This window comes from Zootermopsis nevadensis, unplaced genomic scaffold, assembly GCF_977971745.1.
Source record: "Zootermopsis nevadensis isolate Lab colony 2312 unplaced genomic scaffold, Znev_1.0 Znev_ptg000028l, whole genome shotgun sequence".
NCBI lineage: Eukaryota > Metazoa > Arthropoda > Insecta > Blattodea > Termopsidae > Zootermopsis > Zootermopsis nevadensis.
The window spans coordinates 14,418,834-14,441,270 of NW_028259160.1; the positions used below are offsets into that span (position 1 = coordinate 14,418,834).

The 22,437-nt window shown below is 38.0% G+C and overlaps 2 protein-coding genes across 4 annotated transcripts in view; one reads left to right on the forward strand and one right to left on the reverse strand.

Annotated features, from left to right (window-relative positions):
- Positions 1-836: 836 nt before the first annotated feature.
- On the reverse strand, positions 837-21,718 carry zyd (sodium/potassium/calcium exchanger zydeco). 3 transcript variants are annotated; one of them, XM_022070284.2, is made up of 10 exons: positions 12,587-13,813; positions 10,729-10,761; positions 10,401-10,595; positions 9,563-9,750; positions 8,702-8,849; positions 7,498-7,590; positions 6,838-6,987; positions 5,759-5,986; positions 4,645-4,746; positions 837-4,307 (listed from the first exon to the last, which is right to left on the reverse strand). In XM_022070284.2, exons 1-10 carry the CDS (start codon positions 12,630-12,632, stop codon positions 3,973-3,975), a joined length of 1,518 nt encoding a protein of 505 aa, XP_021925976.1. In that variant the 5' UTR covers positions 12,633-13,813; the 3' UTR covers positions 837-3,972. The 3 variants fall into 3 exon arrangements, with proteins under 3 accessions (XP_021925976.1, XP_021925979.1, XP_021925978.1); XM_022070287.2 differs by lacking the exons at positions 10,729-10,761; positions 12,587-13,813 and adding an exon at positions 21,638-21,718; XM_022070286.2 differs by lacking the exon at positions 10,729-10,761.
- Positions 9,659-22,437, forward strand: part of LOC110832863 (sodium/potassium/calcium exchanger 4) — a 40,938-nt gene continuing 28,159 nt past the window's right edge. The window contains exon 1 of the mRNA XM_022070278.2: positions 9,659-9,796. The gene's annotated coding sequence lies outside the window, so the exon portion shown is untranslated. The remainder of the gene's footprint in view (positions 9,797-22,437) is intronic.

Here is a 22,437-nt window from a genome sequence, read left to right on the forward strand (position 1 = left end):
TTACAGCAATGGCTACTTTTTCACTGACATTTTTTGAACACCAGAGTTATTCAGAAGAGATATTGTGTTTTTCCTAGGTGATAAATTCTATCATTAGCAAGGTAAAGGATACATAAACTGGGTTTGATTATAGATCTTATTAAAATCATCCATCGGTGGTTGTAGGAATGAATTTCATCAGATTTCTTATCATACATCTTGTATCTGTACTATATTTCATTGTCCTTTAATAATAATTACCCGAGCTCAGAGGAAATTATTGTTAATTATGAATGGGAAGAAAGCAGCAAAAGTTAAGTTTATAATTTAGTTTTTCAAACTTTCTTACTTTTACAAATCAAGTCAGGTAGAGCTTTATTGTCTTCTTTATGTGCATGAAGCAAACATTTCAAATTTTTAGGTTAGATATATTAATGCTCTTTACTTTCACTAGAGATGAAATTCGTGATGTATCTCTTACATTAATAAATGAAGACATGTTTGCACAGAATATTCTTACTGAAACATGATCTTATTTTACATAGACAAGAAAGACATATTTCAAAACTAGGAAGAATTTGTGCAGATTATATTAGATATTTTAAAGGGTATAAAATTAAATTATCATTCTAAAGATAGTTGAACCAGCTTTTCTTACCAAATACAGTAATATTTACCAGTTTTTGTCATCCTAATTGTATTCCAATATTACATTTATAGAGGTGTTAATGTATATTATGTTCATGTTGATTCCACAGTAAGAGTGGTGAACAACATAAATCATAAACTATTTGTGTCATATATAAAATCACATTGGGAGATGAGGTTCCTCAAGCCCTCAAACATAAATATAGTAATGAAACAATCCAAAATTTTAATTATAGACTTACTTTCATTACATTTGAAAATTATCTCTCGTAACATTTACACCATTTTAACAATAAATATGAAAGTAACCAGTTAAAGTTATCACTAAAAAATAACAGTTTTCTCCAGAAAGTCACAATGTATCTTTAATTACATATTAAATGAGACAACAATACACTTCATAACCTTGTCACATTTCTGGTAGAAGTTCCAGATGTTTGTTACAGTTTCAGTAGTGTTGTATTCTTAGTGTCATTCTCAGCAACAGGAAATAAATGCACTTATCTATCACATTTGACCAAGTTAATGCCCTTTTTTGGGGATTTCAAAGATAGGCTACAATTATCTTACCAATAGCATGTAGTGGTACTAGGGATTTTGTGGTTTATTTAATGATAATGTGTAATATCACTTGACAACATTCTTCATAACTTCAATATTCGAAACAGAGTAGTCTGATTATTTCATCTATTTATCCATTAACAGGTGCCATAAATTGTTGTAACCTCCAGTTTGTAATAAGTGTTGGAGAACTTGGTTTTATAAATTCTCCTTGGTAGTCATTGTAGTTTCAATATCAAGAAAAGAAAATTTGAAATTATGAGGTATTTCTACATCATTGAACGTATTCACATGTGCTACTGAAGAAAGAAAATGAATTGAATTAGTCATGTGCATAATCACATGTACTCACTTTTGAGAGTATTGAGCTGTTGCTGCCATTGCAGTCACCATTGGCAAGTGCATCATTTCCTACAAGAATCACATCCATCCAAGCCTTTACTATGTGTATGCTATATTGTCTATAGTGTGTTTCTTAGCAAAACATCTTCAGTCCTGGACTCGTATTATTTTGCTACTAGATTTTGGTGAGGGTTTTGACCATAAAGAAACCAATAAAGTTCACAGTGACTTACATAGGTCATCCCAGTAGTGACATGAGACATAACCACGTGAGTCATGCAGTGTTCCTTCAATAATATGTGGGTACTTTTAAAAATAACTGAAGTCCAAAAATAACTTACTTAGCTTATAACTCTGGACATAAAAAACGTTAGTGAACTATAATGGTTTTGAAAATTTGACACTTTCCAATTATTCTTGGAGAAGATTAAATCAAGCATAAAATAGTGCTTTTGCTAGCATGTTTTTTACTTTCCTTGAAAGTGATTTCTGTGGATGTATACGGTTTTACAAATGACTGATTCAACTGTATCATTTGTGACAAATTTATAATGGCATTGTTTAAGCTAAAAGTATATTCTTCCAGAAGTTGATTGTATTAAAATGGAAATGAGAGTAATTGTACTGGAAATAAGTCATGTTATAATTTGGGAAACTGCAGCAAGAGAATCTAGAAATAAAATGTGTGAGAATTAAATGAGATGATCTAAATTATATCTAATGAAATTATGAATTACACAACATTCATCTGTGTCAGACAAGCTTCAGATACTTTCATCCATCTCTCACAAAAGAGTTATGAAATCTACTTCGGATAGTAGCAAATAGGGAATTAAGATACATTGCTGACCTCATATTTTCCTGCATATGCACTTCAGAGAGTTTGGAAGGACATACAGTAGTTTACTTAATATATTAACTGCTAACTAAACACTTCTAATGATTCTTTAAAATATATATTTCATATTTTGTAACATACAAAACCATGTGTGTCTCCAATGCTGGATTTTTGTGCACACATTGAGCTTAAAATAGAACTTCAGCTGAACTACCCAAAACTTTTATTTCAATTTCAAAGTAGTGTGCAAGTTTTCCTTTAGGCCATTGTCCAACAAAGATAATGCAGTATATTGTCAGTCCTACTGAAAATATAAATTAAGGACATTCTTACAGTAATTCTCTGCAGACTGTGTTTCTTCTTGTGGTTTTTATTTTTATACTTCCTTTACCCCTTTCTCTTAAAATGTTTCTCTTTATGTGCATCATATAAATCTATTCTACTTTATTAGCCCTTCAGTCATGGCAGCTATTTAAATTGTGTCCTTCCATGTAGATGGAGGAGATGAAAACCCCATGATTCTGGTCCATATACCATATACAGAGGCTGGCAACAAAGGGTTAAGTTTAATCCCGCCTTTCAATAATCTTGTTGTTATTTAATTTAATCTCATATATTGTTAAATATAGCCAAAGTATGTAAAACACTGCAGATCTTAGTGACCTCAGGATGCATTTTAGTTGCAAATGTAATTTCTTTAAGAAAACAAATCAACATAATAAGAGTGGATACAATCTCCATATCACAATCTTGCACAATACCAAATACTTCCTTGGTTGGTTTAAAGGAAGGAGCGTCCTGCAATTAAACCATTTAAACAGCTCAAATGTAAATTCTAAGTCTTATTTTTTTACAGTAGGGTAGTAAGGAACTGCTCTTAGTATAAATCCTGTAAAACTTGATAAAGTACTTGAAAGACAAGACTGTGCAAGCCACTTATGACCTGTCACTACCTTATATAACTTTCCTTAAACAACCAAAAAGCAAACTTCTGTCACACCACACATTTGTCTCATGCTCTTTACAGTTGCTTTTCTTAATAATTGACTCGGTGTTATCTGTGAGTTGAAGTCACAAAGTTCAGAGCTATCAGAATGGGTTAAATTTATGAAGTTGAGACATACATGAATGGGTTGAATTCACGAAGTTAAGGGTTATTTAAGTGATTTCAATGGGTTGACTTCACAAAGTTGAAGGTTATCTCAGTGTGTTGTTCTCATAAAGTCATCTCAGTGGGTTGAATCAGTGAAGATGGGTTTGCTTCAGTGAGTTGGATAAAGTTGTGGCTTATCTGAAGGAACTGGATTGAGTGGGATTCATGAAGTTGATAGTTCTTTTAGTGGACTGAATCATGAAGTTTGAAGTTTCCTTATTTTAGTTATCATCATGAAGTTGAAGTATGAATTATTAAATTGTCATAATGGTTTTTTCAATGGGATATTTGTGTGTTTGTCATCTTTTCCAGTTTTACATGGTTGCTTATAATAAAGAAGACAGATGGGTCTTTAAAGAGCATGCTGAGACATTAGGGTCAAACATCAGATTCATCTGTTCTCTCTTGTCATTAAATGTCACCACAAAACATATTTCCACTTTAGAAATGTTCATCGCCCACATGTTGGCAAATTCACCATGAAGAAAACATTCAGTTCAATAAGAGATGCAAGCACAAGAAACATTCCATACATAATCAAGCAGGCTTGGCCCACCTTGCGGTCCAGTTGGAACTTGTTGCATGAGAAGGTGGCATACAGTAGTAGTAGAGTTGACAATAAAGAGATAGCACTATATTCAAGACCTCTTGAATTTATCCCTACAAAGTGCTGTCCTTCAGTAGTGGGCAGGAATGAAGCTTTAATGAGCCATGGTAGTCCTAGACATAGCAGGATGTCAAATGTATTGGAACCAATGGAATTGCTAATTCCCATAGATCCGTGTCCTGTAACAGATAGTAATTTCATTTATATAATAGGGATGAATTTTCCAAGGCATTGTAGATATGTTACTGCAATTTTTACTTTTAGTAAGAAGCATTTTGCAAAAAGATGATATATAATGAGCTAACTGAACAAGATTTGTGATCTGTGTGTTATAAGCAGAAATATTTGAGGTTGAGATGGTAATGTGATCAGTTATACACTTAAGTAGGATTTGAGGTTTTCATGGCAGTGAATTTGAAGATGGCTGACTTCTGGGTTGTTGTGCCTTGGTCTTGAGTTCACATTCTTATACCAAGAAATTTTTCTGTTATGTTTCGTAAAATGAAATGTTCTCACCTTGTTTAGCAACAATCACACTAGAGACTGCTTCTGGAACACTAGTCCCTGCTGCGAGGAATGTAATGCCCATTACAGAATCTGGAATTTTCAATGTGTCACCTGAAAATTGTCAAATCATTAATCAGTGTCAACCAGTCATTTAATGTGAGGCAGAAATATTTATGGATGAATATTTATTTCTCTTATTAAAGTTACTCTTTGGTTCAGTAATTTCTTTGAAAAGTTGGTAGTTATTCATCTGATCAAGAAATTTAATACTTTTATGGAACTCAAAATTTCAATAAAGTGTCACAAAGGCATACTATTGGACCTGTGTTTACATCTAACTTTGTTGAAAATGCTGCATAAAATTTAAATGTTAATTATATAAATCTGATTAATAATAACTAAGGAAATTTACAGCTGAATACTGTTATAAATGGCTGTTTGTATCAGATTTAATTTTTTACTGTTGTCAAAATAATTCTTTTATTTCGTATTTTTTCACAACTTCTTTGTAAAGTAGTATTCTGCTTCCTTCTTTCATTATTTTCATTTTATTCTACAGTATTTTAATTGTTACAATGTTTAATTTAAATAACAGACAATTGATAATATCATAATAAACTTTCCTCAGTCCTCATTCTCAGAGTGAGAAGCATAAACCAGGTCACAATCCTTCCCTACTGAATTAATAATCAAATTATCAGTATATTGTTTAGGAATCAGATAATTTGTTTATAAACTTTAATTGCCATGTTGATAATACTTTTCCCACATATGAGGTATAAATTACTCATGTTGTTGGTCCTCTGGTTTGTAACACTTTGTGGACTTTTAGGTTGATACCAGCATTTCAGAGAAACATACTGTCTCCACTTTGAGCCCTGGCTGGAGACAAAATGTTGGTATCTATCTACAAGTCTCAGAAGACCAACCTCAACATCTTCACTGCTGTAAGATCCTCAGATCTCATAAGAGACATGTGTTAAAGGTTAACATACACCCAGGAATGTCTAAAACATTTCTGTGTTCAAAATCCAATTATCCTATCTTAATTGTAAAATTTCACTTTGTTCATTAAAAATTAAGTATAATTACCATTCATAGTATCATCATAAAGGAAACTCACCAATAATAGTTATCATCCATGCTACAACGTAAGATAGGCTGCCAATCCAAACAATGCACATAAGGAATGTAAGCGGAAACCAGCGTTTGAAGCGCGGTTTCTCACAGTCTGGTATGGTAACAAGAAACACGAGATGAATTGGCCATACAAGCAACCATGCCAACTGTCGCCACTTCTTCTGTCCCCGAGGCCAGTGGAATATTGATGATGACAGAATTCCAGAACCAGCTAAATGGAAAGTGATTTGTTAGGACTCTAATTTGCTCAAAAGATAAATTCAATAAGCCATTGAAATTAATGCAATTAATATAATTAACTTGCATCATGTTTTTAACTGTGTTGTAGATAACATTCATATAATGAAATGTGATGTTTTGTCTTGTAAACTAAAATTTGAAAATGCAAAGACAGCAATAAAGGACTTCTGGTTAGCAGCATGTGTTTACATTTCTAATTACATTACAAGAATGCTTCTTTGGGCTTTATTGCATCAGGGAAATTTACTGGGCCTCAGATAGATACTATAATGAATTTGTCTCAAAATGGAGCACACCAGGGTTTGATCTGTGGGGGCAGGGGCTATTCATGTGCATGCCATGGAACCAATTATAAGCCACAAATACAGATGATTCAGTGCTAACAAGTGACCAAACTTTAAGAGTCCAGCTTCAATTGGCAGGTCTGCTATTGAGGCATAACTTTAGGAAAGTAATTAATGACAATAATGACATTCAAGTTATAAAAATTAAAAGTGACTAATATGAAAAAGCCCAGCATATACATTTTTAAAGAAGTGTCAATACAATAAAAATGTACCAAAGAAACAACAGTACTTGCTGATGTGATGACAGGAAGGACTGGACAATATATCACTTTTACTAACATAATTATATAACAATCTGTAGTACAGTGAAAAAATTCCCAGACCTAACCTAGACACAGCCACTCTAGGAACCACTGGCATATGGCTCAAAGAGAGTAGTTTGAGAGTTTTGTCTTGGTTGGTTGAGTCCAGGAATATATTTATTACTATGCATATAAATTCAAAATACCGTGAGTACTGAGTTGGGTGCGCTTACAGTCATTATCCTGCTGCAATGGCAGGGCAGCTTGAGGCTCCACCATCAGTGCTGAGGGACCTTTAACACTGCCATTTTGTTGTTGTTGTTGCTGTGTTACCACATCTTCACTATTTTGCTGTTGTAGTGGCAGTTGTACCTCACCAGCCTCTGGCAACAACCCAACCAGACAGACACATATCACTAAATCGTTCAGCTGTCACTGAGACGGAAATTTTATTCTTATGCAGTTTCCAATTTGAAATTTAACATGAGTGATAATTTGAATAGTATAAAAGAACTTCAGGATTTGCTAATCAAGAGTATTGCTTGGGTGTCTTTACTGTGTCTAACACCGGAGAATATAGTAAAATTAAGTGGCCCTACTGTTCTTAAATACTACAGGAAAATATTTGAAATAAAAGTCTCAGGGACTCACTGTGGAAACAGTGAATTTATATTTCAAAAGGTTGATCCAGTTGCCCTGAGTTTTCAAATTCAAAAGTGTTTTTAAGTTTATAGCGAATAATTATCATATATGACATATGGTGCTTTGAGTTTAATTCAGAATGTTATACTTATACACAGACATTCCAAATATTGTCATTGAAAATGGTCCCATAATTTGAGCACATTACTGTAGATGGACATGATGTTATAGCTTTAAATATCTTCACTTACCAACAGAAGTTGGATCTGTTGATGGCTTTCTGTTGGTTCCATCCTTGAGTTGGCGTCTGGCACATCGCTGGATGGACTTGTCCCAGTACATTACTGCAAATTAATCAGCACTAATGAATCTAAGAGTATGTTAATGGTATTCATTAATAAAGATTTTTTAAGGGCATTTTCTCCAACAAGAAAAGAAAATGTAGACCATTTTCCTATTTTAGTTCACTTAATTTATCTGTTTCACACATTCCATTTTCATTGATTAGATCAGCAATTCTGTGTATCATGCGTTCTCTTTTATGTAACATTTTAATATGGATATTTTAAATAATGAGCAGCAGTCATAGGATATATAAGGACATTTGGCCACTTCATTTATTTGGGCCGTGTAGGAAAGAAAAGAGTTCTCAGATTGGAATTACATTTCTTAATGCCTCAGATCTGGTTATTTCTGACTTTTTATGTTATTCACAAAAATAGCAGTGGATTGCATTTGAGAATCATTTACATCAGAGTCTGTGGTCTGTTGTAATTATTAAGTTATTTCAGGGACAGTGAATCATTTTAAAGCTTAGCATCCCAAGGCCCTTACTATTACAACACATACACCACAAATATTTTTTCTGAATGTGGCATTCTTAGTGTTATGGTGGTTTCTGTATCTCTTCACTTGATGAAAGCACATGCTTTCTTTGTTCCTTGGCAGGAATTTGCCAAAGTTGGAATTACAACAGTGCAGAAGTGTCAGTAGCGAATAGAGGGTTATAAAATCAGAAAGTTGCTTCCACTTCAATTTATCATGTACGTATTATAATGCTAAGAATATCATGCAACGAACCATATTATTAATTAATATAATTTATATTACTTCCGTCACATTAATTATTGCAATGTGTTTACTCCTAGATTACAATACATTCCTTGAAATCCAAGACCACATGACATGTTAGTGCAATTTGACAGTACCAACAACAAAGCTTGACTGATGCTAATTACTTTAACTTTCACATGACCATCAGTTCTGCAGTGAAACTACAGTAAGACCACCACAAAAAGAATTACAGTGTGTGTGTATATATATATTTATATAGTCTGTGTAACAGGGACTGGGAGGAAGAAAGTAAACAGACTCAGTGGGAATCTTCTTACTGTGGTGAAACTGCTACGAGGTATTTATTACTTTATGCTGCCTCAGGTTCTGATGTTTGTTTACCTGCTGTGTACACAATGTAGAGCAGCACTAGGGTCAGGGCCTCATACCATTCAACTCTCTCATCGTGAATGATACAGATCATGAGTGAGACTGTGACTCCGTAAGCCAGACAGTCCCTTGTTAGTGGCCACCAGTCTAGCGGCACCACCTGTCAACAGCATTCAAATTGTGAGGTTTTTGGTTCTTACAATGGTAAAGATGTCCATGGTGGTCTTCTGGGTTGTGATGCTCTGTGGACTTATAGTTGGGTTCCAACATTTTGGAGGAACATCCTGCCTCCATTTGCAGGTCTGAAGACCACCATGGACAGCATACGACTTGTTTTATTCCAAAAAGAAGACATTCATCGCCTTCTTCCTGTTAGCTGATTGTGTCATTAATAAGATTATCTTAATATTCCAAAGTAATATATTAATGATATTGCAGATTGAGAGTGTCTGAGAATGAAGTTCTGAGGATAATATTTCAAAGTAAGAGAGAAGATGTACCAAGATGTGCTTGTACACCAGCAATATGACATTGTGATACATCTTATATACAACCAAAAGTGATATTTTTTCAACTGCCTGAAAATTCAGAGACATCACATCGTATTTTTGTTCTGTCTCCTTGTTTATAATTTTCAAGAAGATGTGGATGTTTTATATACCTTTATTGTTAGGATCTGTAACTACTATAGATGGCACGTATGCTCATCAGTTATAATTTATAATTTAAATACAAATACAGATCTTGCTTGGGCATGATGTGTGTTCTATACAAAACTTATATTAAAAATGACCTACATTAAAGTGAGTTAGATTATTTCAGATTCTTTTGTTTCTCTTTACAGAGTCAATCTAGTGGCAGGACATTACTCACGATGCCAGCACCAATGCCACAGCAGGCTGCAACAGCTAGGATGTTGAAGACAGCACTGCCGACGATGGTACCAACACCAATATCTCCTTCTGTGATGAATGTACCAATCACATTCACGAAGAGTTCAGGCGCTGATGTTGCGGCTGCCATGAATGTTGCACCCGCTACATCATTAGACATGTTTAGCGCTGTGGAAATGACAGACTTTCTGTTAATGCCACGCTAGATATTCAGGTAAATGCTTGTCCTTTCCGAAAATATTACTATTAATTTGATAAACACACTAAGCTGCCAGTATTTTGTAGTGTCTAAAATGTACTTTCATGACTGGTTTCACCTTATGTGCTTATAAATGTTTATTTCACATAGAATTTAAATGCATCTTGTGACTTGAGGTCCTCTGCATTATGGTGCTGTGAGTTCTTTGTAGGCCTAAGTGGTCACCAAAGTTTCAGAGGAAAACTGAAGTTGAAGGCCAGAAGACAGCAGTCCACTTTTGTTTAGCATTGAAAACCAGGAATCTCATAGATTCAGACCAGTGATATTGCAGTTGTTATAGCTATGTGGTTTTGATAAATTATAAGGGTAATCTTGAAACTTATTTATGGTGAAAAGGCAACTGTTTCTTTGAATATGTGAAAAATCAAGCCAGTTTTTTTTCCTGGGACTTCTACTCCTATGTTCGGCTTTGCCCAACAGGCTGCACTTTTCAGATTTGTTAATTTTAGTATTTTGGGATGTTGGACTGTCTGCTGCTGTTGGCTGGGTCGTCATTGTAGCGAATGTCGGACTGCCCGAGGACCTGAAATGGTTTAAAATTAGAGACATGTCGGTCTACCTTGGCAGATCCTTTCTACGGCGGGAACAAAGTACTTGTCGCAGACGACCGCTAGAGCGACGAACAGGTAGAGGGACGCAATGACGTGGAGGACGACGGCTCCATCCTGCCTCTGTTCTTCTGTGAACAAGTCTTTTGGAAAATCGTCTATTGCTGGAGGTGTGCAGTTCTGTGTGAAACTCTGATCGTCCAGACCTGCCAAAATTATGATTGTTATAGTTAGTCCAGGAACAAGATTATGCTGCGCGCAACCAAACTCTGCTGGTGACAGAACAGAAATGGGGAGTGGGTTGAGGTATTTGTACATCTGTTCAAAAATTTACACTACCTGTTGATGCTACTCGAGTCTTCAGCCAGTCTCCTGTCCAGATAGTACGAGTTCAGTTTTAAATTATCTGCTGACATTCTGTGTGCCAGTTTTGCTCAGAGTTTTTAACTCTGATTTTGTTTGCGTGTTTTAGTGATGTATAGGGACGAAGGGCCTTAGATGTAGCTTGAAGAAGGCGCCACCAGGCACGAAAGAATTTCGAACGTATGTGACGAAAAAAGATGACGGGAAATTCACAAAGGAAAAAGAACTCTGAAGACGGTTTCATATTCCTGTGCAGAAGTTTTGAGACCACTGGGACTTGTGCAGTTTCGATGAGGACGTTCCAAGATATAATAACAGGAAAAACGCCAAGCAAAGTGTTCATTTACGTACACGCGGGGACGAATTGCCACAGCACGAAATTGCCCAATTTAGATATTGCGTCTTAAGAAGAACAGTGCATAGCATCCACGCAACATGAAAGTAGCTACCTGCTGTCGACAGATAGAGAGACTTGGAGAAGTAAATCGATTTGAAACGATGGAATTGGTGCTAGAGAGTGTTGATGAAATAATTAGTATTTATAAATAGCAAGACCGAAAACAATATAAAGATTTATGTCGAGGAACACTACTCTAGAGGGTAACATATCTGAAGACTCTGATGTTCTGTCGTCCCTCATTTCTAAGTGAGAACGAACCATCGCTGGAGGTGAGACGGGGTTTGTTCTAGCCGAGGAAAGGCAGGTCAACCTTGTCATCATTGTCTCGATCAAACGAAATCATTAAAACCTAGCAAACCATGTGACTTGGTTGTTGTGTTACACACAATGCCTACTGCCAGGCCACAGAAGTAACAGCGCGAAGTGGCTGCTGGAAGAGAACATTAATTTTAAAACATTATGCCTACGCCGAAAACTAAGCACCTTCATAAGAAAAGCATCATTTTGAGATATGACCACGCCTACCTTCGATTGTCCCATTATCGCCCAGCACTCAGTCCCAGTGAAACCTGTGAGGCCACGATGGGCTGGGCACTTAGATAGGATTGGTGAGACGAAGAATTATACAAAATTTTCGTAGGGAAATATATCTAAAAACGTCAGCCTTGAAGGCCGAGATGGTGGGGCGGATAATACGGACGGAGTTGGGAGGCGTGTGCCACTGGCCTAGTATGGTACCGAATGGCGGACTTCGGTGTTGAACCCCGTGGTTCTGCTGTTGAGGCCCAGAAATTTCTCGTCTTACGACTTCGTATTCTTATTGGCTTGCTGCTCCGGTGTGGAAAACTTCAGCCGTTCATGCGGTCGAAGGACCCAGCCTACTTCATTAAAATATTTCTTGCATTTAAAGACCTGCACAACCATCCGAAGTGTGTGCCGATCTGCCCTTGGTTCGAACATGCTTGTAGTCGGTTACTGTGTGGCGGGTGACCGCGCGAGGGCAGTGTGTCACGTGGTGAGAGCCAACACCGGTCACCGTCTGTCGGCCCTCGCATCTAATTGCTATTGCTCTGCGTTTTCTCTTGCGGTATGATAATTCGGCGGAACTAACGCGTGTTGGGCGGTGATTTGTTATTGTCCGTAAAAATGGACGACGAGAGACCCAGCTTGCAGATTTCTTGCAGACAAAAAAAGACGTGTTTTTTACGGCGCTGTAACAAGTCAGAGGCACAGAATGAAGGTTCTCTTCACGCGCTGGCAATTCGCAAAAACACTGCTGAGTGCCGGTCTCAAGGCAGTCTCAAACAGAAGATCTGTCAACGTCCGAACCTCGTAACTCCGTCTGAGCGCGATAAGCCTTTACTTACCCACCTTCTTTGAAGCCTACATAGAGAGAGGGAATTAAAGCAACAGAGAAAAGGAAAGGAGACGAACCGAGGAGCTGGGTGTGGTTCCACGACCCAGACACCGCCCTGTCCATCAATCGAAGCGCTGGCTGCTGGCACTCTTCGACGACGTGACAGCGAACACTTCCTCCTGTACGGCGCTCCTGGTCTGACTGGCTTGTCCTCGTCGTTACTTTCGTCTGTCAGCAGGAAAAATTAGCGGGGACTTTCTTTTGGTAGTTTAAGTAATACTGCGTTACGTCACCAGCATTACTTGCTGCTAGTTCTGGTATTGTGCAAGCTTTACTCGCGATTTGCATCCTTGATGAGTTTCCTTGACAAGAAGACGCCTGTCTTTCTGCACAGATTTTGTGTTCTCAAAATTCTCTACAACGAACCATTAAACGCAAAGTAAAATATACGTAGGGTGCAGGATGTGGTATAGTTTGGGGGAGGGGGAGGTTACTTATGCACCGTTTTGGATAAGAGAGCGATTGGTAAACGAAATGCAGCCCGCGAAACATGCCTCTGTGCCCGGATTTAAAGAATTATTTTGTGTGTTTCGTGGTGTATTTTGATTTGAATGGAACGATGACTGTGAATAATTAACTGGCACGGGTGTAGAAAGAAACAGTCTTTGCTTCGTGTAAGACTCGGTCCCATGATTTACCTGCAGGAATTGAGGAAAATCGTAAAGAAATTTAGTTAGGATAATCAGACCCCGCGAACGATAATCGAGCAAAGTGTCAGCCACTCAGTGATAAAATCGACTTATGGCTAATTCATGTGTTAGCTGGATTAAACCGGCTTGAGATTCAGTCCAGCTGTTTGCTTTTATGAACACGGTACTGAACCTTCAGTTTCCACAAAAGGCATGGAATATTTTGTCTAGCTGAGCGACTATCAACTTATCTGAAGTGCTGTGCATTTAGGAGTGGGTTGGTTGTCTTTTGAAGAAAAAACACCTTTCTTAAAAAGGGTTTCTGCTTATTGTTCATGCTTGTTTTATTTCGTGTCATGCAGTTACTTTTAAAGCACTGCATTCGCAAAGTTTTATTTCGCAACTTCGTATTGTGTATGGTACGGTGTCCATGCAGGTAAATACTTTCATTTTTATTCTGCTGATTCCAGGTATTCACATAGTAGTCTTAAGCGTGCTTTTGTGTTTGAAATAATCACGATCTCCGGTACGTCACATTCTTCGCGGAAATTCTGAAAGATATTAAATGACGTAAAGAACAGAGGACGAAAGTTAAAAATAATACCCTTTCAACGTGAAGATGTCTGTCCTCAGGCTTGTTACGCAGTGTAGTCTGGTAGAAGTTTCCCGACGTTTGAGAGGTGCCTGCTGCCTCCTTCTCCAGGGCGACGGCCACCAAACACCTCTGAAACGTCGGGAAACTGCTACTAGACTACACTGCGTAACAAGCCTGAGGACAGACATCTTCATAATCGCTGGCGTGAGAACCTCAAATCTCACTTACTGTCCAAATTTTTATGTTAATATATGATTTTCTAACTTGTATAAACGAAGGTTTTGGTCGAGTATTGTTCTTAATATGCGTCGTGGGCCCAAATACACGAAATTCTCCGCCTTCTATGGAAAGTGAAGATTTAGTACTTTGATCTCTGGGTTGGTTATCTTCCGTTTGTTGACGGTAGCTGCATGGTGAAAATATATTTGATACGTTTTAAGTTTCAAACATGGCAGCGGCGCGAACTTTGAGATTATGAGCCTCTCTGACAAATTTAGCGCAGTCAGAATCGATTCGGGAATTTCGTGCGCTCCAAATTTTTTGTTAAGACAGGGAACAGCTTTGGTGAGTCACATCGGTAACATTTCTGTTAATACGACTGAATTAGTGTGAGCCTATTCACTGTGGTGATAAATCTTAGAAATAAATATGTAAGGACAATGTTTGTTTGCGTGTTTTTTTTTTTTAATTCTTCGGCATAGGATTGTGACAGAAAAAAATGCACGCTTGTGTGACGAAAACCAAAATTCACAATGCAATAATGTTTAACTTCACTTTTGAATATTTTTGATGAAATTATTTCAGAATTGGCTGTCTGGTAAGACTTTTCTGTTAGCAATTGAGGGACTACAACTTTGTAATAACCTCTTAATGTAATTGTTTGGGGGCTGTATTTGTTGCACACTCTGTACTTCTGTTAGAATGACGTAGGGTTGTCAGCCACATTATGTCATGCAGTTAAAAGACATGAAAGCAATTTTCTAATCGGAGAAAAAACGATTGAGTAAGGTCATACTATTATGACAGCCAGTGGAGGACCGGCCAAGGCGGAACACAGCTCACATGTCTGCACCCTTTCCCGCCCCCTGTATTTTCTTCTGGTGTAATTACTTCGCAAGTAGCCTAATATTTCAGTTACCGGAATGTCTGTTGACGATGCAAGGATACGAACAACAGAGCAAAATATCGCATAACGATGTCTAAAAGCGGCATTTTGGATTTTGTCCACCGTCTAAGTATCAATAACATCGCAACGTTTCTGAAGCTGGATCGTTGGATCTTCAGGTAAAGAAGTGGGAAGGACAGAGCCATTCCTGTTTGAACCCTACTTCAGCCAGCCTCAGACTCAATCAGGGGGCCCAACTTCCTTGCTTCAAACTTTTTACCTGAAGATCCAGCGATCCAGCTTCAGAAACGTAGGCGATGGACAAAGTCATACTATAATGACACCATCGTAAGGGCCTCAAGACTTCAAGCTCGTAACATTTAGGTGTCGTAAAATAGAACCGTATGTTTTGGTTTAAAAAAGAATTGTTTGTGATGTAAGACCTCTATGTCTCGTGCCTGTGGTTGAAACAGAATATATTCGCTTGTCTACTTTGTTAATATACGTGGTCTCAGGGTGCAATATTCTGATTATGTAGCCTGGTGTAATACGATTAGTTAAAGGCATTTGAAATCTGAGATAGAATGACGGGTAGGTCTGTTTAGAATTCTTTATGCAGGGCGGTAAGATGAGTTTCTTTGAAATGTATGAGATTTGACGTTTCCGCGGAGGAGTGTGGTCTTCGGTGTTAACAGAGGACATAACATCACGACCCAGAAGACCGGAATCAACATTTCTTTGAAAAGTATCGTGCATGGAAACAAGACGAGTTTCTTTGAAGCGTCAGATGAGTTTGCACGGGAGAGTAGGATGAATTTGTTTAGACTGAGAATTTTATGGGTTTTGACCGCTGGAATATAAGGATTGTGGGCCCAACCTAACCTAACCTATCGAATTCCTCGTGGTATAGATATGTACCACCATGCCCGCATGTTTGTGCGTTGTGTTGTCTCGTGCAGACGGTAGCCGTACGAAGGCCGACCACTCGTCTGTGAAGTGCTATCAGATATGAACGGGATTCAAAGTTCAGAGATAATTCTAAATCGTAATAAGGTCAGTGGGCTTGTCCATGATGTCTGAAGAAGAAAAGGTAGACAATCTCAAGATCAGATTATATAAAATTATTAAAGATTAGAATCGTTTCAAGGTAAGTCCTCTTGAAGGCCGTGATTTCTATAAAAATATGCAGTAACGTCACTAAAGTTGTTATTTGTTTGTAACTGGTTTCGTTGATGCGTAAAGATAATCGGTAAAGTGACTGTCCCTACCGAATTCAGACCGGCTGTGGCGACCCAACAGGCTTCAGTCCAAAGAGACAAAATTACTTGCTGAAGATGGTTGTCTTCTGGGCTGTAGCGCCGTGTAGTCTGGTAGAAGTTTACGACCAGTTGTGGGGTCTTTGCTGCCTCCATATTCAAGCTCATCGCCCTGATGATGGAGACAGCAGTGGCCTCTGAAACGTCGGTAAACTTCTACCAGTCTACATGGCGCAACAACCTCGAATCCTACAACGTACTTGCTGGGTAGTTGATGTTTTGTGTTGTATTCAGGTCTCTGGAGATTCCCCTTAGACTGTCTGAACCTAATGAAACACGAATGCCCGAATGTACTTTTCCCCTGAACATTTAAATAGAGCTGCAGTAATTTGATTAACATCTCGCTGGTTCGAATCCCGCTCATGGCATGGACGTTAGATTTTACAACAGCAAGGGGACCTGTGATCCGGGAGAGAAGTATTTATTTGGCGGAATGCAACCTGACAATTTTGTGGCGCTGAAGTTTCGGTAAAACCTGTAGGCTGTAGGTGAGCATTTGTTTTAATGTTTTCTCTCCTCATAATGATATGAAACAAGGAATTGATTTGTCGTTATTTATTTTAAAATTTGCTTCAGAAAATTCCCCCAAATTTCAGGATGGACTGGAATTGAATGACACACCTTAGTTACCGGTCTAGTCTGATGAAGTTAATCTGTTAGACGAAAATATAAAAACCACAGAAAAGAACATAAAACTGTAACGAGTTAGTACGGAGACTGATATAGAAGTGGCTAGATGCTGAAAGAGTGTGTGTTTGTGCCTCGCCACCAGACTGCCGGACAAAGGCAGATAAAGCTAATAAGTCTTCTAAACGTGTTCCAAAGATCAAGTAATTGGTAACGACAATAACAAATCAAAATGACCTTCGTGATTAAATTAAGATCAGATTGAAACTCTCGATATCATTTGGTTAAAAATCCTTAATCGTTCCGCTTCGTATCTAAGAAAAGAGGCTGATTAAGAATAAAATGTACGCTACAAAACTATAATTTTACCCGTTGCTTTGTATGGGTGTGAAACTTTATCTCTTGCTGCAAGGAAAGATCACAGATCAAGGGTGTCTGAGAGCAAAGTGCTGAGGTGAATATTTTTTACGTGAGAGAGAAGTACCAGAAAGTGGAGAAAATTACATAATGAGGAGCTTATAATTTATACTCCTTATCTAATATTATCCCGGCGATTAAATCAAATAGGACATGGCCGAATTGATAACGGGAAACTATGAGTGCATATGGAATTTTTGTCGGGAAGCGTCAAGGTAACATGCCATTTGGGATACTGCTGTGGGGCATGAAAGTGGTGGACTGGATTTAATACGAATAAGGTAGTCGGAATGTGGGCTTTTGTGAACACGGTAATGAACTACGCTGTTGTTCTGAGTTTTGATGCCGTGAAAACTCGCAAGTAGATACCAACGTTCGGGGAAACATACTGTTTCCATCTTCAGGGCTGATGAAGAACACCTCAAATGTACAAGAAATGAACTTTTGGGTTTCTTTAATGAAGACCCCCCAATACCATGAATTCAGTTATGGAGTTGGTAGAGGTCTAACGCATCGTGGGAGTCCTATAGTGATTATGTTAAGATAATATTAATTGAAACTATCAAAATCGACTGTATGTAGCCAGGGGTTTCGTAAAATTTAATAATTAATTCGCTTATTTATTGTAACAGTTTTAGTGAGCCAGGTTTTCACGGCTGTGAGGATACCGATGCAGTCCTTTGGGTTGTGGCATATTTACTTGACCTCGGCACTAAATGGAGGCGAGTTGTGAGCTTCGCGCTCAATTCCGGAAGCTGGGTTTGCCCAATAAATTGTCTGGGTGCGGTGTCAAAGAGAAAATTCTCGTTCCCTGCCTGCAAGCCAGAGTAATCAATGATTGTTTCATACGTTGTTTTCGATGGATATCAGCTGTTTTTTCCTAAAGATGGGAGACAAATTTTCCAGAATATCCCTTGCTGTTCACATAACATGATATGTACGTGTTTATTATAGTGAAAGAATAATTAAATAGGCCTGAATAGGGTCTATTAAAATCACTCGCCGTTAAATTTTAGAATTCAGATGGATTAAGCATATATTCTAATCATAGCAACATATTTAATTAATTATTTACTGTTTATTTAACGTCGCTGACAGTAGCTAAGATCGTATAGCGTCTAATGCTGTGATGAGTAGTGAATAATGGAAGAAGAGATCGTGGCCGATTTTGTCGCCGTGTAGAACCCGAAGGTTGAATGCCATTACTTCGGAAGGATGCTGTTAGACACGAACTTGTGCCAGTTTCATCCACCCGATCCTCACTCTCTCTCCCCAAGGACTCATCAGCTACTTGAACTTCAATGTGTACGTTTTTCAAGAAGAATATTAATTCCTAGTGCAGACTAAGAAGAGAGAACGCACTTTAAGTAACTAATTGCATGCAACGGGGCCTGTTTGAGAAGTTAGAGAAATTTCCTGTGTATTATGGATTCCGGAAGTTCATTACCGAGTTGACATTTTTCAGCCGCTGGAATTAATTGAGTGAACATAATTTTCTTCGGCACACGCAGTTAATTTTTGGTGCAACAAAAACTTTGAATTGGTGCACGTCGATGCAGGAATTACTGTCTTTGGGGGGGGGGGGGGTTGCAGATTTGCAGATTGGGTAACAAAGTTAAAAGCTGTGTGCAAAATGCGAAAGAAACTGCGCGTTGATGAATACATGGCTCGCTGTAGCAGCATCGGAGACGCTTTGCAGTGACATGTGGATGGAGGGGGGGGGGGCAGTGTCATGTTCCTCCTCCCCTCCAACTACAATGAATGAACCTCAATGAAGAGGACGAAAGAACGGCTCCATCTTCTTATCCTCTGAGCCAATAGCTTGCTGAAGAAATACGCTTGAGATGTGCTCTAGCTGGTCACAAATCCCAACGCAAATTGGACAGGCGACAGTTCAAGTTTTGACACGCGCGCTCAGATGTTCCTTGCGCAGCGTGGTAGCGGAAGCCACAGGATGCCAAAGCCAGCCATTACACATAATCCTGAGCCTGTTCCATTCACCTCCTATCCTCACAACTTGTCTCCCTAAGATTAATCTTAATTCTATTCTTCCATCTTCTTCTCAGTCTTCACCCAAGCGATCGTTTTCTTCTATAGGACATCCACTCCTTGCAACTGTCCCAGCCTGTCTTGCACTCTTGAACCACTCTAACAATACTAAGGGACTAAGTAGGGTTTGAGGTTCTCATGGCAGTGAGTACGAAGATGGCTGTCTTTTGGGTTGTAGCACCGTGTCGTCTGGTAGAAGTTTACCGTTTCAGAGGTCTTTGATGCCTCCATCATCATGGCCCTGATGATGGAGGCACCAAGAACCTCCGAAACGTTAGCGCTACAACAAAAAAAGACAGCCATTTCGTACTTGGTGACGTCTGTGAATCAGAAAATTTTGAATTGCGTACTTACTTCTTTCGTCTTAGGTGCAAATATTTTCCGGAATACTTTCTTTTCCTCCGCATGAAGTTCGAGTTCTTTCTCGAAGTAAGAGATCACATTTCACACCCTTGCACAACCACTGGAGAATTCGCCAGGAAATACAAACGTCGCGTCTTATGAATCGTACAGCCCTTAACTGTGAATGTTACACTAATGCTCAGAATAAATTCTCGTCGCATTTCCACCGCCTTCTTTATCAGTAACCATGAGGAGTACAGTAACGACTACGTGTTTTTTTATATTTATAAATTGCTGGTTGTCGATTTAAGGAAAAATTACTTATTTACAAAACAATTGAAACGGTGCGAACTTCAACATAAATTTCCCATCGTAGCCTCATTTCCGCCAGTCGAAATTGGCACTAAGTAGACCTGTAAGCGTCCCTAAAATTCTTTCAATTTCCCATTTGTTACATACTGCACTTAACCTAAATAGAACATAGATGCATTGCACATAATTTGCTTTGTTAACTGGCTTCGTGTTTCGCTCAATTAATTGTGATTAAGTAGCTTACAAATTGGTTATTACAATTCCGCAGCCAGAATACCTGAATAGTGTAGGTGCCAAGTCTTCGTAGCACAGGATTGCTGATTCGGCTGTAGTTTACTTCAGTGTCTATCGGGCGTTAACATACATCAGAATTAAAAATTAAATGTCTTTCTACACCGAAAAAATAGTTCCGGATTTCTCTGTTTCTGTATCTGTTTTGTTTATAATCAGAATTTTCTAATCATAATTATGGATTCATCCGACTTGAGATATGGACCATTCTACAAAAGTAATCCAGTTTTCTCACTCCTGGTCAACTTGTGTGATGGCACAAGAGGCTACCGTCATCAGAAATACCACCAAAAAAAGAAAACTTTCCCTGTTGAGATGGTTACAGTAATATTGTAGTTTCCATCTTGTAAAATGAAAGATTCTCAGTTGTCGTTAAAACATTTAAAACCCTTAAAACTGTGCAAAGAGAAACTCATATTTCCTTAAAATGCGTTTCATACTCCACGGACAGATGATCAAGAAATTCCCCGCCTTTTACGGAATCCGAAAATTAATTTCCGTGTTCGCAAGAGCCCGCCAGTCCTCACTTTCACATCATATTTCTTTAAAATCCGTTTTAATATTGTCCACCAATGTTCGGGCAAGTCAACTAAATGGGTTTTTCCCTTTGGATTAAATAACTGTACGTGAATTATTTTATTAAATTTTGTTTCATTAAAACTAGATTGTATCACATGCAGAAAACTTTTTCGTAGGTATCTGTGGGCGAAACGCACTGAAGTACAACAAATTGAAGTCAACGTATTACATTTCGGCGTGATATGGAAATCTCGAAGTTTATTTCGCATTATATTTCTCGCACCAACTATGTTTTGGGGGCTGCATGCGGATTTTCGTAATGTTGAAGTACGACTTTATCCGAACATCCACCACGACACACTTTTAAATAGCCATAAATAATAAGTGTTGACTTAATATGATTTTATGTTGGGATGTAGGCGTTAAGGCGATTTTAAATAAAACCTATGAAACACTTTTTCACAGTAGAATACTCGAACACATCAAAGAACTAACTCCTGCTGAAACACAGGCTAATACACCAGTTCGACTGACCACTGAAGCACAGCAGATAATCACATTATTTAATGTCGTCAATATCATGAAGATTGAAGTCCAGTGCGCAGTTGTCACAAGCAAATAGCGTCAAATTGCAGGTCGTCGTCACTAATGAGGCATTTTCCGTTAAATATAACACTTCGCTGTTTTCAGATAAATCACAAAATCCATATAAATATTCGAACGGAAACAGAAACTGTGTGCAGATACAGAATAAATATTACGAATGCGTCCAGTAGAGCATACGATGGTTGGGGCGTTGTAATCCAATAACGCAGTAACCGTTATAATTAACGGGCTAATTAATGAAGAGACAATATATATCCTACCTCCACCGCCGAAACCACCGCTGAAGTCCATGTTCACTGGACGAGGACCTCTCACCGAGTGACCAGAGCATCATATTAAGTGACACGTTGATTGAAACAACCGCACCACCGAGTCGAGATATATATCGACACTGCCGCATATACAGGGTGTTTCACTATTAACAAATCTCCTAAATGCATTTGGTTTCCGAAAATATTTGTTTAGATCTACCCTTGAATTTGTTAATGAGATACGTTCCGTGGCGTGGGTACGTAGCTTGGTTTTGTTGTCTTAACTTGAAAATTACAGAGTAAACTAGAAGTTTGTGAGGCGTAAAATGGGTTTTCTTTCCACAGGAGATGATAATGTTGCGTCATATTGTGATGATTATAATTTTCTAATTTTAACCGTCTAATCACAATAAAATATTTTATTAAATATTAAAATATTATTACTACAATTAACATTTAATATTTAAAATATATTAAAATGATGCTCTTTCTATCGAAATGTTCGATTTACAATTAGAGCATCATCTTTTTCACGACATGTTTCGGTTTTCAATGAACCATCTTCAGGTGTATAATCGATATAAATTCAAATTCTTTCCACAATTCGGCATTACGTCTTGTCTTCCATCTTAATTAATTTTCGTCCTTAGATATTTTCTTTGTCGCAGTCTTTTATAGTGTCGTATCTTTAAAATAAAATTACGCTAAATGATAAAATGCTGATTTGTTTTGTGTGCGTGACATCTGACATTAAGACGATGTATCGTGTCTTTCTAATTCGTTCACGTATCGAAAGAGTACGCTATGAA

Bases quoted from the DNA above. Each gene is read 5' to 3' on its own strand.
- zyd (XM_022070284.2), bottom strand. From the start codon at position 12,632: ATGGACAGGGCGGTGTCTGGGTCGTGGAACCACACCCAGCTCCTCG. The intron at 8,850-9,562 runs GTGAGTAATGTC...TGCTGTTGACAG, and splicing joins GTGGCATTGGTGCTGGCATC to GTGGTGCCGCTAGACTGGTG. The intron at 6,988-7,497 runs GTAAGTGAAGAT...GGTTGTTGCCAG, and splicing joins AACAGATCCAACTTCTGTTG to AGGCTGGTGAGGTACAACTG.